At 70.1% G+C, this 13374-nt stretch overlaps 6 protein-coding genes across 6 annotated transcripts in view; 2 read left to right on the top strand and 4 right to left on the bottom strand.

Annotated features, from left to right (window-relative positions):
* Nucleotides 1-1498: 1498 nt before the first annotated feature.
* On the bottom strand, nt 1499-2486 carry CHLNCDRAFT_137158 (hypothetical protein; the record flags this gene model as incomplete). The annotated part of the gene is made up of 4 exons (XM_005845287.1): nt 1499-1628; nt 1760-1868; nt 2089-2207; nt 2434-2486. The coding sequence occupies 4 exons, from the start codon at nt 2484-2486 to the stop codon at nt 1499-1501; spliced, it is 411 nt and encodes a 136-aa protein (XP_005845349.1).
* Nucleotides 2487-2783: 297 nt separating this feature from the next.
* CHLNCDRAFT_137157 (hypothetical protein) lies at nt 2784-5011 on the top strand (the record flags this gene model as incomplete). Its single annotated transcript, XM_005845422.1, has 8 exons — nt 2784-2799; nt 2886-2923; nt 3171-3275; nt 3484-3575; nt 3849-3960; nt 4259-4359; nt 4600-4732; nt 4952-5011. The coding sequence occupies 8 exons, from the start codon at nt 2784-2786 to the stop codon at nt 5009-5011; spliced, it is 657 nt and encodes a 218-aa protein (XP_005845484.1).
* Nucleotides 5012-5414: 403 nt separating this feature from the next.
* On the bottom strand, nt 5415-6716 carry CHLNCDRAFT_137156 (hypothetical protein; the record flags this gene model as incomplete). The annotated part of the gene is made up of 6 exons (XM_005845286.1): nt 5415-5434; nt 5554-5668; nt 5790-5909; nt 6037-6153; nt 6259-6377; nt 6668-6716. 6 exons carry the CDS (start codon nt 6714-6716, stop codon nt 5415-5417), a joined length of 540 nt encoding a protein of 179 aa, XP_005845348.1.
* Nucleotides 6717-7093: 377 nt separating this feature from the next.
* On the bottom strand, nt 7094-11213 carry CHLNCDRAFT_53942 (hypothetical protein; the record flags this gene model as incomplete). The annotated part of the gene is made up of 8 exons (XM_005845285.1): nt 7094-7365; nt 7603-7683; nt 7913-7979; nt 8126-8698; nt 8838-9808; nt 10015-10383; nt 10542-10862; nt 10991-11213. 8 exons carry the CDS (start codon nt 11211-11213, stop codon nt 7094-7096), a joined length of 2877 nt encoding a protein of 958 aa, XP_005845347.1.
* A 934-nt stretch (nt 11214-12147) lies between these two features.
* On the bottom strand, nt 12148-12936 carry CHLNCDRAFT_137154 (hypothetical protein; the record flags this gene model as incomplete). The annotated part of the gene is made up of 4 exons (XM_005845284.1): nt 12148-12303; nt 12442-12499; nt 12618-12685; nt 12814-12936. The coding sequence occupies 4 exons, from the start codon at nt 12934-12936 to the stop codon at nt 12148-12150; spliced, it is 405 nt and encodes a 134-aa protein (XP_005845346.1).
* Nucleotides 12937-13212: 276 nt separating this feature from the next.
* CHLNCDRAFT_137153 (hypothetical protein) overlaps nt 13213-13374 on the top strand; it is a gene marked incomplete at both ends in the record, with an annotated part of 895 nt that continues 733 nt past the window's right edge. Inside the window, one exon of the mRNA XM_005845421.1 lies at nt 13213-13243. Coding sequence (XP_005845483.1) covers nt 13213-13243 — 31 coding nt within the window. The remainder of the gene's footprint in view (nt 13244-13374) is intronic.

Here is a 13374-nt window from a genome sequence, read left to right as displayed (position 1 = left end):
AGCAGCCAGGCGGCGGGGCAGGCCGCGGCTGGCTGCCCGCCAGCTGCCCGCCAGCTGCCCGCTGGATTTTCACCGGTACCTTGAGCAGCTGCAGCGTCAGCTCCTCCTGCTCCTTGGCCGCGTCCGCGCTGCTGGCGGCGCTGCCGGCCGCGCTGCCCGCCCCTGCAAAGTAGTCCAGCTGCTGGACCGATGCCTCGTAATGGTCCTGCGGCGGCCGGCTGCACAGGTGCACGGAGCGCACGCGCACGCGGCACCGCCCCTCCAGCGTCACCGTCCACCCGCCAGACTGCACGGGGGTGGCGGGGCGGGGGTGGGGAGGCGAGGGGAGGGATGGTGTGGCGGGAGGCGAGGCGAGGGATGCGGCAGGCGAGCGAGCAGGGGTGGAGAGTCGCAGAGGATGAGCCTGCGTGAGCTGCTGCACCCCAACGCTGGAGAGCTGGGGCGGCGCAGCCTGCGGCGCAGGCAGCGCAAGCGGCGCGGCGCCTGCGCCGCCCGCCGGCCCACGGCGCCGCCCAGCCTGCCGCCTCACCTGCGTGCGCCGCACCATCTGCAGCACCCGTGCGGCGGTGCCGGTGTGGTGCAGGCGGTCCAGGTCCAGATGCTCGTCCCCGGAGCTCTCGCCCTCCTCGCCGCCGCTGCCGGCGCCGCCGCCGCCGCTCGACGCGGCCGTGGGCGCCGCCACCAGGTTTGTCACGCCCTTGCCGCCGGGCGTCAGGTAAGGCACGGCCGCCACCAGCACCTCGCCGCCCTGCTTCTGCAGCAGCAGCTTGACCAGTGCGGCGCTCTTGCGCCAGCCCGCGGGGATGGTCACGCGCACCACGCCGCCCGGCAGGAGCACCGCGTTGAACAGTGGCAGCAGCGGCAGGTCGGCCGCCGCGGCGGAGGCCCCTCCAGCGCCCCGCGTGCCGCCTCCTGCTGGAGGGGCTGGCTCCCTGCCGCCTGCGTGGCTCCGCATTGCGCCCTCAGCTGCCTGCTCCGCCGGATGGGATGAGTTGCCTAAGCCTCCGGCGAGGATTGGCACTCTGCTGGACTTCACTCGCTTGTCAGGCGTGCCCCATGCATGCCAGGCCGGGGGAAGAGACGGCGCTGGAGGTCCTGGAGGGGTGGCCTCTCCAGACAGACTGACTTCAGACTCCTGATCGCTGGTAATACCGCCCTCTCTTGCCAGAGTCTGCGGGGGAGGCTGGCGACGGCGCCCATGAGGTTGCGCCCTTGTGCCTGACATGGCGGATAGAACGCGGGGGGCCCAGCAAGGAGGCGCAGGCGCAGAGCCCGTTGCCCCGCTCCCTCTTGTTCCTTGCCTGCCCACAGTCAATGGTGTGCTTACACTCAAGGGGTAGTTAACAGCACAGGCGAAGGGAGCAAGGAAAACTGGAAGGGAGGGTCGGCTGCCGCTTGCAGGTGGGTGTGCGAGGGGCGCCTGCCTGGCCGGGGGCTGCCCATGGGCAGCAGTCACAGGCGGCCACGCCAGAGCCACCCGCTGCTGCTGCTAGCCGCCTCACATCTTGCGCTTGGGGACCAAGGCGGGCACCAGCGTCTTGCGGCACTTCTTGCGGCGGGCAGCCAGCACCCGGCGCCCGGCGGGGGTGGCCATGCGGGCGCGGAAGCCGCTCACGCGGGCCCGCTTCCTGCAACGCGCAGTAGGCAGGCGAGCAGCATGCAATGAGGCGGGTCGATCCAGCGTGGCAGGGGCACGGCACTGTCGAGAGAGAGCTGCAGCAGGCGAGGATGTCGGCGGGCGGCCGCAGCCGCAGCTCACCGCCGGGTGCCGCGCAGGGTCACGCCCAGGCCCTTCTTGTTGTTGCACTCCACCAGCAGGCCACTGCGGCCCGCCTGCGACAGCCGCGACGCCGCGCCAAGGACCATCTCTGCAGCAGGCGAGGCAGGGGGGCTCAGCGGGCGGGGTTGCCGCCGGCGCGCAAGGCTGCCACCGCTGGCCGCATGGGGTGCGCCGAGGTGCGCCTGGTGCCACCGCCCAGCCAGCACTGCTCCCATCCATCTGTGGGTCCAGCTGTTGCCCAGAAGTCGAACCAGAGAGCTGGCTGGGTGCAGGGAGCAGCAGCCCTCCTCCCCCGACGCTCAGCTCACGTGCGAAAGAGGCGCACAGGCCCTTGATGGCCGCCACCGGCGCCAAGAACTCGCTTTGAAGCTGAGCAGGGCGGCTGCTGCGGAGGGTGGCCACGCGCTGCGTGCGAGGCACGGTCACCCTGCAACCACAGAAGGGAGCAGGGTGGTAAGCGGAGCAGCGGGCGAGGCGGAGGGGCGCCCGCCGTCGCGGGGCGGCGGGAACAGACGTGCGCCACAAATGGAGCGCTGGGTGGAGGTCTGGGGCGATTGGCGTCAGGGGACGGCCAATGCGCGAGGCCCACAGCAGACGATGCCTGCCGTCGCCATGCAGTGCAGTGGCGGCCGCCTTCCCGCTTGTCCGCGCACCTGGTGGGTGCCATAACCGTGGCCTTGAAGGCCCGCACTGTCTGGGCCTGCATGCTGCCTGCTAGAGCTGGGCCTCTGGTTCACGCGCTACAAAGCGTTTTGCCGCCACAACCAGCTGCTGCAAGCGTGTAGCTGCCCAATGCACGACGCGGGGGGCCTCCGATGGCCCTCTTCTGCCTCAGCTGAAGTACGTCCCGTACCGTAAGCCCAGCCGATCGCCCACGCTGCGGGCTGCCTCTGCGACTCGCCCGATTGTCGTCTGACGTCTGCAGAGCGTGCAGGCGCTCTCCAAGCACCATTCACCTTCTTCCCGCGCTCGCCCGCTGCTGCCTTTCGGAGCTCAACATAGCATGCAACTTGCGGCGGGTAAGGCATGCAGTTTGGCGCCGCGGGCTGCGGAACATATGGCCCGCCGAGATGGGCACTGCGCCTCCCCCTGTCCTTGTGTGCAGGACCTGCACGGCTGAGCCAGCAACTGGGCGTGCTCAAGGTGCGCTGCTGCAGCAGCGTCGACAGCCCAGCCCGCCAGGGCGGCGCTGCCGCAACCTAGCGGCTTTGCAGCCGCCTCCGGAGGGTTCGCACTCCGCCCGTAGCCCTGTGCCTGTGACCACAGGCGTTGGTACAAGCGGCTGCTGCTGGCAAGGGGCACCTCCATCCCTTGCCTTTGCTCCCGTTCCCTCGTGCCCACCCAGCCGCTCCCCCTGCCCGCCACCCCCCTCTCGCCTGCCCCGCCCCAGAAGGTCGGCGCGGCGGCGCAGCGGCGTGGGATCGCCGCGCGGCGCGGCACCCTGCAGGTGTGCGCGGGCGTGGACCCCCACGTGGAGCGCTCGCTGATGGGAGAGGTGTGCTGCCGTCGCCGCTGCCGCTGCCGCGCGCGCGCGCTGCGCGCCGCACGCTCCCCTGCTGCCCGCCCTGCTGCCGGCGGGCTGCCCCCCGCTGCACAGCGGCTGCGTGCCGCCAGGGGCCCTGGCCTGCCCTGCCTGCCGCGCTGACCAGGCGTCGTCACCGCCCCCTCGTCTGCCCCGCCTCTCCGCTGTGCGCGCTGTGCAGAACTTTGGCGCGCGCGACCCCACCGCCGGAGAGATTGGCAGCAACTTTGGCGACAAGGTGCTGGGCAACTACGACACCGAGCACGTCATCAAGTGAGCGGCGCACGCCGCACACCGCCCACACGCCTGGCCAGCTGGCAATAGCCATGCTCCCCAGCCCGCTGCCACCCCTTTCTTCCTCGTTCTGGCTTCTTTGGCTCGGCGCGACCTGCAGCTATAGCTCTGCTCTGCGCTGCTCTGCTCTGCGCTGGCGGCTCGCTGTGGAGCGCCGACGGCAGCGGCCGGGACGCCGCACCCGCCCCATGCCGGCCCGCGCGCCCGACCCTGCCCTGACCCTGCCCCACCTGCCCCGCCTGCCCGTTGCAGGCCTCCCGAGGCCATGGCGGAGATCATGGGCCTCAAGGCCAAGAAGTGCGTGCCGTGCGAGGGCGGCGCGCAGCCGCTGCCCGAGACGGAGGTCAACCGCCTCGCCAAGCAGGTGCGTGCGTGAGTGGGGTGGGTCCCGGCCGGGGGCTTTCAATAGTTTTGGGTTGGCTGCTGGCCCTCCCGCCTCCCCCTCCTCTCTGCAGTGCTGCTTGCGCGTTGCTTGCTGGCATGGCGCAGCGCGCTGGTGGCTGGCTACTGCTAGCTGGCTCATGCGGCGGGGGCGGCCGGGCTCCTGCCTGGGTCGCCGGCTTGACGGCAACGGCGCCGCTGCCTCGCCTGCCTGCCTGCCTGCCTTGGCCTGCCTGTCCCCTGCCCCACCCCGCCCCGCCGCCGCCCCCGCCCCTGCGCAGTGCCCCGGCTGGCGGGTGGTGAAGAACCGGGAGGGGGTGGACTGCATCAGCCATGAGTGGAAAGTGCGCAACTTCAACGCCGGGCTGGACCTGTTCCAGAGGTGCGGCCCGCGGGCAGGGCTGGCGCGGCTGCGGGCAGGGGGCCTGCGGGCAGGGGCGGCTGCGGCCCCGGGCGGCCTCAGAGAGGGATCAGTGGCGCTTGGACCTGCAATGGGTGGGGCGGCGTGGGGCCAGGGGTGGGGGCGTAGGATGATGGCGCAGCAGCATCCAAGCCCGCAGCGGCGCTGCGCACGAGCGCCACGTGCCTGCGCCTCCCCGCCTCCCCGCCCGCCTGCCCGCAGGATAGCGGTGGTTGCGGAGGAGCAGGGCCACCACCCCGACCTCCACCTCACCGACTACCGGACTGTTACTGCGGAGATGACAACGCACGCCGCCAAGGGCCTCACTGAGAACGATTTCATCATGGCGGCCAAGGTGGGGCATGGGCGGTGGGCATGGGCGTCGCTGGCGGGGCGGGCCCCTGGCAGGGGGTGGCTGGGCTGGTGTGGCATGGTTGGTGGGCAGGGCTGGTGGCTGGGCCGGGTGAGAGGGCAGGGGTGGTGGGCAGAGGCAGCGGCGGGCCGGCTTTGCCCCGAAGCAAGAAAGGCAGCAAGAAAGCAACGCCGGCATGCTGCCGCCGCCTGGTGTGCGCAGATCAATGACATCGATGTCGCCGACCTGCTGCCCAAGCGCAAGCCCAAGTTCTGGGCGTGAGCCTGCTGGCGGTCGCTGCCACAGATGCGCGCGAGGCCGCAGAGCAGGGCAGCCTCGGCTGGGGAGTGGGGTTGCTGCGATGCTGGTGCACTCCTGCAGCGTTGTTGCGTTGAGATGCGTGCGTTGGACGTCTCCTGGCTTGACACTAGCCCTTCTCTGTCTGTAACAGCTGACGCTATTTGCGCTGAGGAGTGGCAGGATGGTTACAAGTTCTGTGCAAGTGCTCATCTGTTCTGATGCTGCTGCGCTAAAAAGAATATCATTAGAAGAGAAGGGGTGGGCACGAGTGTGCGAGTGCTGGTCTGTAGCCGTTGCGTTGTTGTCAGTTGCTGTCAGATGCTGCCTGAGGGGATGGCCGGTGCCACACAGCTCCAATGCTCCATCCTCAGATGCGAGTGTGAGGTCAGAGCTTGCGGCAGGTCTCTGCCGCGAACAGGGACAACGAAACAGGAGGGTGAGCGGCTAGAGGTAGCGGCATATTGTGGCTGCACCCAGTTGGCATTGCCAGGGGCACCATCTACTAATGGCAGTGCCCGCCCCACCTGGCTGCCCCTTCTTGTCTACCAGCTTGTAGCCCTTGATGCACTGCGTGCACTTGGACTTGCGCGGGGCAAAGGCTCCCACACGAGTGCACTTGGCGCAGTTTGCCAGCTCGCACTGCGAAACAGGGAGGGCGCGCAGGTGAGGCGGCGTGTGAGCCGGGGCGACACCACGTCCACATCTTCGCAGCACCAGAGCCTTGCACCGCCGCAGTCGGACAGCCACCCCGCAGCCTCACCTTGGTGCACTTGCCCGCTGCGTTGGGGTACATGCCAATGGGGCTGCCGGGCTTGGAGCACTTGCGGCAGATCGAGGGCTTGTTGGCGGCGCAGGCGGTGCAGTAGGGGCCGGCGGTGCACTGCACAGCGCAGGGGTGGCAGGCGGCGGTGGGTGTGCTGCTCCCGGGCCTGTGCCGTGTGCAGCTGAAGCTGGCATGCGGGCTGGATGAGGCCGCCCCTGCACGCCCGCCAGCCGGCTGTGCTCACCTTGATGCAGAGGCCGGCGGGCGACAGCGCCCAGCCCACGTTGCACACGCTGCACTGCGAGGGCACGGTGGCGTTGCACCGCTTGCAACCGTCCAGGTTGGCGACGCACTTGCGCTCCTGAATGAAGAAGAAGAGGCAGGCAGGCAATGGGACCGTGAGCGGCGATTTGCAGGGCTGAGCGCTTGGTCCGCGGCAGGCCCACACTGGGCATGCCCACCGCACCTTGACGCACTTCAGCTTCTTGTCAAGCTTGTAACCTTCGAAACACTCGAAGCAGGCATCGGGGAGGTCTGTGTTGCACCATTGGCAGTTGCCCTGGCCGTTTTGGCAGGCGCGCGCTCCTGCACGGCGGGGAGAGCGGCGGTGGGTCGGGCGGGACGGCGGGAACACAACACTACCACTGCGGCCTGGGGCGGTGCGGCGCTCAAGTATTTCGCAGGAGCTGTCAGTACATACGCGGCAGCCACCGCAATGAGGAGTTTGGCGAGGAGGCGGCGGGATGGGGTCCTGGAGATGTGTGCAGGCGGCGGCTGCCTTTTCCAGCCCTTTGAGGCCTTCAATCCGGACAGTGTGCTGTTTTAATCTGTTGCATGCACCAGAGAGGGTTGCACGACCCTGCAGCTTGACTCACCAACTGCGCAGACGAGCAGGAGGGCGAAGGAGAGGCTGAGGCGCATCATTTTGGTTTTGTTGGGAGACTGTGGTTGTCTGGGAGGTTTGGATGGCTGAATAAAGCCTCCCGACCCAGATAAATAGGGGGGGCCAGGTCGCAGCTACCCTGCAGCATCCGCCTTGCACGAGTCGAGGGCTGAGTTTATGTCAACCTCTGTGGGGAGGTGCATAATCCTGTCGCACACCTTGTTGACCGGTCCCTCTCCCTCCCGCCCTTCCTGCGGTCCAGCCCAAACAGGGTGGCGGGCCCGCCCGCAGGGGGAGCGCGCGTCCTGGTTCATTCCAGTTGGAATGTTTCCTGAACTGGGTGGCTACTTGACGCATGCATACATACAGAAGAGGAAATGATCTCGGTGTTGGCTTGTGGACAGCAGCCACGAAGCCACTAGGCGCTCGCCCCTTCGGCGCCGGCAGCCGCCGCCTGCTCCCGCTGCTCGCCGGGGCCCTCGCCGCCGCCACCGGCTGGCGCCGCCTGTGCCGCGCCCCCCCCGCCGCCGCCAGCCTGCACGGCCTCGGCGGCCGACTTGCCCCGCCGAATCAGCTCCGCATCTTCTGCCAGCTTGCGGAGTGCATCTGCCACGCCGCCGCGCCCCTTGGCGGTGGATGTGTAGGAGAAGGGGGTGCCGCGCCCGCCCTCGCCGCTGCGCACCAGCATGCCTGCATGCCAGCGCAGCCAGGGGAAGATGCAGGAAAGCCGGCTGACGGGCGGCAGGAAAGCCGGGGGGGATATCATGCCAGTAGTGCTGCCAGCATGGGGCCTGCCTCCCGCCGCCTCAGCACACTCCTGATCTCAACAACAGGAGATTGGGGTGGCCCTGGCCTGCTGGGCCTGCTGCGCCTGCTGGTCCCAGCCGGGGGGCAGGATACTCTCCCCACGCCGCCACCGCTGCTCACCCTGCTCCGCCAGCACGCGCAGCGCCTTGGACACATCTGGGTTGTTGCCAAACGTGCGTCGCACCTCGCCCTCCCGCACATCTGCAGCCGGCAGAGGCAGATGGCGGCATGCAGGCGGCGGAGCGGAGCGGGGAGTTGGGGAGCGGGGACAGCAGGAGGGGACCAGGGGCCGACATGGCAGCAGGTGAGGAGGGGTGTGGGCCGGCATGCGCGTGCGGAACAGACACTGTAGCTCAGCACATAGCGCAGCAGGCTGATCAGGCAGTGCCTGCTGCTCTCCTGCCCCCACCCCAGCCCTGCCGCCACCCACCGCTGCGGCTGCCGATGTGCGCCTGGATCTGGAGGGCAAAGCGCTGCACGCGGGTCAGCTGGCCCGGCTGCAGGCAGGGGCGGGAGGCAGGCGGAGGGGGAGGCCGGTAAGGGTGAGGGAGGGCAGGAGGCACAGCGGCACAAGGAATGTGCCAAGCAAGCGGGCAGGCCGGCCCTCGCCAGCAGGCCCCAAGCCCGACGCCCGACCACTCACCACCCGCTGCCTGCTGAGGATCGCGGCTGCCACCTTGGCAGGGTCCTTGCGGTACCCCGCAGAGCGCCCCCTCCCGCGCTGTTTCTGGCCTGGGGGCTGCTTCTCGCCCCGGCTGCGGCCCCTGCTGCCCCCCGCCGCCGCCTCCTCCGCCGACTCATCCTCTGACTCAGCGGGCGCTGCCGCCCTGCCGCGCCGCTGGCCCTCGGTTGTCGCCGCGGGCTGCGTGGCGCGCGGGGCGGGCGACCCCTCAGCAGCCGCGCACGCCTTGATGCCGGCTGCCGCTGCAACAGCTGCCGCGCGCTGGCGCCCCATGCCGGCACCTGCCGCAGCCGCCGCCGGCGGCGCAGGAGCGGCAGCGGCAGCAGCAGCCGCGGCAGCAGCGGCAGGGGCAGGCGGCGCTGCTGCTTTGATGGCGGCGCCAGCCTGGCCACCCTTCTCCTGCTGCTCCTGCTGCTTCTCTTCCTTGCCCTGCAGCTGCGGGCGGGCTGCCCTGCTCCCAGCGGCGCCCACCCGCCGTTTCTTGGCAGGCGGCTCCTCCGCTGCCGCCGGCTGCATGGCCGGCAGGGCGGCCCGCTGCAGTTGGGGCAGGGCAGAGGGAGGGCAGACGACATGTGAGTGTATGCTTGGCAGTTGGCTGCGGCCCTTCACAAGGTATGCGTGTGAGGTCTGCCACAGAAGCACGCAGCCGCCAGCATGGAGTGAGGTTGCATACCTTCTTGGTAGGTGCTGCCTGCTTGCTGGCTGCTGGGGCCTCCGCCGCCTTCTGGCGGGACGCAGCTGCAGCAGGTGCTGCGGCAGCAGCAGGCGGCGCTGGGGCCGGGGCCTGGCGGCCTGCAGGCCTGCGCTGCTTTGCTGGGGCAGGCGGCAGCGGCGGCGGCTGCGGCTCCGCAGTGGCTGCACCCACGCCCTTCCTCTCAGCAGCAGCAGGCGCCTTGCAGGCTGCCAGCTTCTGTCGAGCGGCGGCCCTGCTGGCGGCCAGCCCAGTGGCGGCGCCCGCAGCTGGCGGCATGCTGGCTGCTGCTGCCGCCCTGGCCCTGGTGCCGGCGGCGGGAGCCGCTGCGGCATCGGTTGACTCGCTGCTTGTGGCCACAGTGTGCCCTTCCACCTCAGACTTGCGGGGAGCAGCAGACTTGCGGGTGTGCCTGCGGCGGGCCTGCCCCCCGCCATCATCGGAAGTGGCGGGTGGAGGTGCCGGCGCCGCCACCGGCGCCGCCGCCGCCCTGGCTCGCTTGCCCCTGGCAGCAGCGGCAGCGGCGGGAGGCTCCGCGGCAGCCCGCTTGGCGCCCCGGCCCGCCGCCGCTGCTGCCGCGGCCTGGGGGCCCTGCATTGCACGCTGCTTGCCCCTCCTGACCTTGGGAGCGGCAGCAGCTGCCTGCGCCGGCTGCTGCACCTGCATCGACTGCGGCTGGACGGCCTGGAAAGCAGAGGCGGTGGCAGGCTGGATGACAGAGGTCGGCGCGGCCGGGGTCGGTGCGGCAGACTCGGAGCGGCGGCGCCTGGGCCTTAGCGACAGGGAAGCTGTGCCACGCTCCTGCCCCTCCTGCTCCTGCTCCTTCTGCGGCTCAGGGCCTGACGGCAGCGAGGACGGCATGCCGGGGCTCAGCGCCAGCAGCGGCGCCAGCATCCTGGCTTGGTCTGGCGGTAGGCCAAAGGAGGGGCCCAGTGACAAGCTCTGTCCCAGCCCTGCAGCCACGTGAGGCATCAGGTGAGGGTGCAAGGAGCGAGGGACGACGTGAAGGGAGGCGTGTGGGGCCCAGTATCGGCAGTACCAGTGCCTGCAGTACCCCTGGCAGGCAGCAGAGCTGAGCAGAGCAGAGCAGAGCAGAGCAGAGCAGAGCAGAGCAGCGGACCAGGCAGCTGGGCGGGCGGGCACAGGCGGGCGGCCTCACCTGGAGGGGAGGCCCAGGGTGCGTGAGCCATGCCGTCCAGGAGTGAGCAGCTGGCCCCGCCGCTGCCGGCCGCCGCAAGCTGCGGCGGGTGCGAGCCGGGATCGTCCTCCCGGCCCTCTGCCCCCTCGGCCCCAGCCTGCTCGGCAGGAGCGGCGTCGCCAGGCGCGGCGGCCTTGCGGCCTCGGGGGCGGCTGGGCTGCCGGCGCGCGCCGCGCGTGCCGCTGCCGCTGTGGTCGTTTATGCCGCTGGGTACAGGCGCCTTCACAGGCACAAAGCCTTTCAGGGGTGCGGGCGCGATGAGGGCCACAGCGGCAGCAGCAGCCGGGTTGTTGGCGACGGCGGCAGCGGCGGAGGCCAGGATCTGAGCGCCTGCAGGGCAGCCCAGCAGGCAGGCAGGTGGTGTCGGTGCGGCTGAAAGGCGCCTGGCTGCAGCTCAGGGCAGCGGTGTCGGAGGTGGTGCGGGAGGTGGGGAGGTGGGGAGGCACTCCCCTTTGAGGCGAGCCCAGTGAGCTTGCCTGGGATGGCACCAGCCGCTGCTGGAGGGGGCAGGGCAGCCCAGGTGAACCGTGCCTGCAGCTGCGCCGGCAGCGCCAGCGGCTGCGCCTGCTTCAGCGCAGATGGCCAGCGTGGACGGGCGCCAGAGGCGCCAGCCGCGCTGCCGGGCGCCGAGGGGAGGTGGAAAGGCTGCGCGCGCGCGGCCGCGCCGGCGCCTGCCGCGGCTGCCGATGCCAGCCCCGCGGCGGCCGTGGCGCTGGTGGGCGCTGCAAAGGTGCAGCGGAAGTCTGGGGAGGCCAGCAGGCTGCCGATGGCGGTGGGTGCTGGGGAGGACAGCACCAGGCGCCCACTGTCTGCTGGGTGAGGCGAGAGACAAAGAGCGGGCTCAGGTGGAGACCACTGCAGGGTGATCAGCCTCTGTGTGCACTGCACGAGCAGTAAGCGCCGCAGGCGCTGGCAGGCACCGGCAGGCGCCCCTTACCAGGCACCGGACCCTTCCGGGGGCTGCCGGCAGTCGTGGGGAAGCCTTCCAGCAAGGCGGCGCCTGCGGCGGCGGCGCTGCCGCTGCCCGGGGCCCCGCGCGCAGCGCCTGCCGGGCTGGCCAGCATGCAGCGCAGGTCTGGGCTGAACAGGCTGCCGCCATCAGCGGCGCTGCCACCGCTGAGGGGCCAGGCTGGCAGCGCTGCGCCAGCAGGCTTTGCCATGCTGGGCCGCCAGTCGGCAGCCTTGGGAGTGGCAGACGGCGGTGGGGGGGGGGGGGCGGCGGCGGCGGCGGCGGGCGCGGCCGCTGCAGCGGCGCTGCCGCTCCGGATGTGCAGCGCTGGCTGGAGGCCTTCCATGGCCTGCAAGCAGGGGGGAGGCGCAGCATGTGGGCCGGCGTCCGACTGGTTGCAAGCGGGCGGCGGGCGCTGCTCCTGGCCCTTCTCCGTTCAACCCGGCGCTGCCTCCTGCCGGCTGCACAGGGCCTGTGGCCCTGCCTCTGCGATGCAGAGCGACTGCTGGCGGCCCAAACACACCCAGCAGTGCACAGGCGAGCCCTGTGGGTGTGAGAGCCAGAGCTGCTGGTGCTGCCTTCGTTTCCCAGGTCCTCTGCGGTGCTCGCAACGACTGATGCACTGATTGCTGGCTTCTGGGTGCCCAGACGAACGAGCTGTGTGCGAGGAGCAAGAGGCTGAGCCCCACTGCGACCTGGGCAGTGCTCAGCCAATCGCTGGGCTCGAGCCTGACACTCACTCAGGACTGTGCTTACAAAACTGGAGGCTGCAGGCCACAGCAGCGTGCCTTGGTGCATGCAAGCAGTGAACAAGAAAGCACCGCATGAGCGGCGGCGGGCGGCTGGCGCGGGCGCTCGGCTCGGTCAGTGCCGCTGATTTCCAGGTCTCTGAAGTGGGCAGGATCTGCAGAAGAACAAGGCGTGCGTCGCAAAGCGGCCAGCAGTCCAGCATTTTGCGCCAGCTTGCGCCCAGTCGGAGCACCAGGGGCTTCCCCGCGCCCTTGCCTGTCGGCGTTTAGTAGTTCGCTTGCATGGGCGTGCGGCTTGCGGGGTTGAAATAGTGCCCAAGGTTGAATGCAAGCCATCGCTGGCAGCTTGCTCGATGCCCAGGCCACAGCCCTGGACAGAGGCCAAACCACAGACCGTCAGCTGTTGTGCTTGAACAGCTTCATGGAGAACCAGTTGAGGGTGATGGCGGCGATGGTGACGGGCACGGTGAGCGGCAGCAGCAGCTGGTAGTAGCGGTCGCGCTGCACCGACGCCAGCCACGGGTGCGCCAGCGGCGGCAGCAGCGGCGCCACCTGCAGGCGAGGGATGAGAGGCATGGGCACGTGCTGGGCATGCAGGGGGGGCCTCCACCGTATTCCATTTGTGAGTGCGCAGTGCCAGGCCCGGTCTATGAATGCCTGGCGAGCAGCCACGCCTTCGCCGCAACTCACCACGATGGCAAAGACGCCCAGGGCGAGGCTGACGGCACCGATGAGTATCAGTAGCACCCTGTAGCAGAGCTCCAGGGCAGTTGGTAATCGCTTCCTGTTGGGGCAAGGCGGCAGGCAGCGCGAGTCCACAGCACGGCGCCGATACCAGGCGGCGTGCAGCCACACGGGCGCCTCACCCCAGGGCCAGCAGCTTGAGGTCTGCGCCCTGGCGCTGCTTGGCTGGATCATCTGCGTCCATGAGATCCTGCAAGGCGCGGAGCCAAGGTAAAGGGGTCTGGGAGCTCGGCAGCAGGTGCCTTCTCAGACGAGGCAGGAGCTCCTACCCGCCTGTCCCCGCCTGCTGTTTCGACGAACGGCCGCCGCCCAGCGCACCTGCAGGGTGTGCGTGGATGCCACGCGCCTCCAATTGCGCTCCAGGGTTGCAAGCTTGTTCGTGCTGCCATCCTCGCTGCCTGCAGCGCTCCCGCTCCTGCGGCGAGGCGACAGGAGGCCCATGATGCGCTGTGGGCGACAATCGATTCACTCAATCATATTGTACCGTTCAGCACGACCAGATCGATGCGCCCGGCCCGAAACACGGCCATTCTTCCTTGGCCTTTCCTCGCGGGCCAGGGCGCCATAACCTGACTCCCTGGGCCGATCCGGCGCTCGCGGGCACGCCCCCTCGCCCATCAGAACTCGCAGTAACGTTGTGAAAGGTCTACGAGCTCCGCCAGCGGCAGCAGGGGAGTGCCTTCAGTAGCCAGCGGCCGTCTAGCTCGGGGCGGCAGGATGGTGTGGGAGGGCACCAACCCACCTACCGGTCAGTCCCCGCCGCTGCTAATCCTGCCAGCCCACGCCCCAGACGCTCGCCTGCTCCGTTTGCAGCGCGCCCTCTGGCCTATTTGTTGCTCGGGACTCGGATGCGGAGCAGGGGAGGCCCACCGCCGCCCG

Source organism: Chlorella variabilis (assembly GCF_000147415.1).
Source record: "Chlorella variabilis unplaced genomic scaffold CHLNCscaffold_18, whole genome shotgun sequence".
NCBI lineage: Eukaryota > Viridiplantae > Chlorophyta > Trebouxiophyceae > Chlorellales > Chlorellaceae > Chlorella > Chlorella variabilis.
Note: the sequence above shows the minus strand (reverse complement) of the source record. Positions and strands in the feature narration are given on the sequence as shown.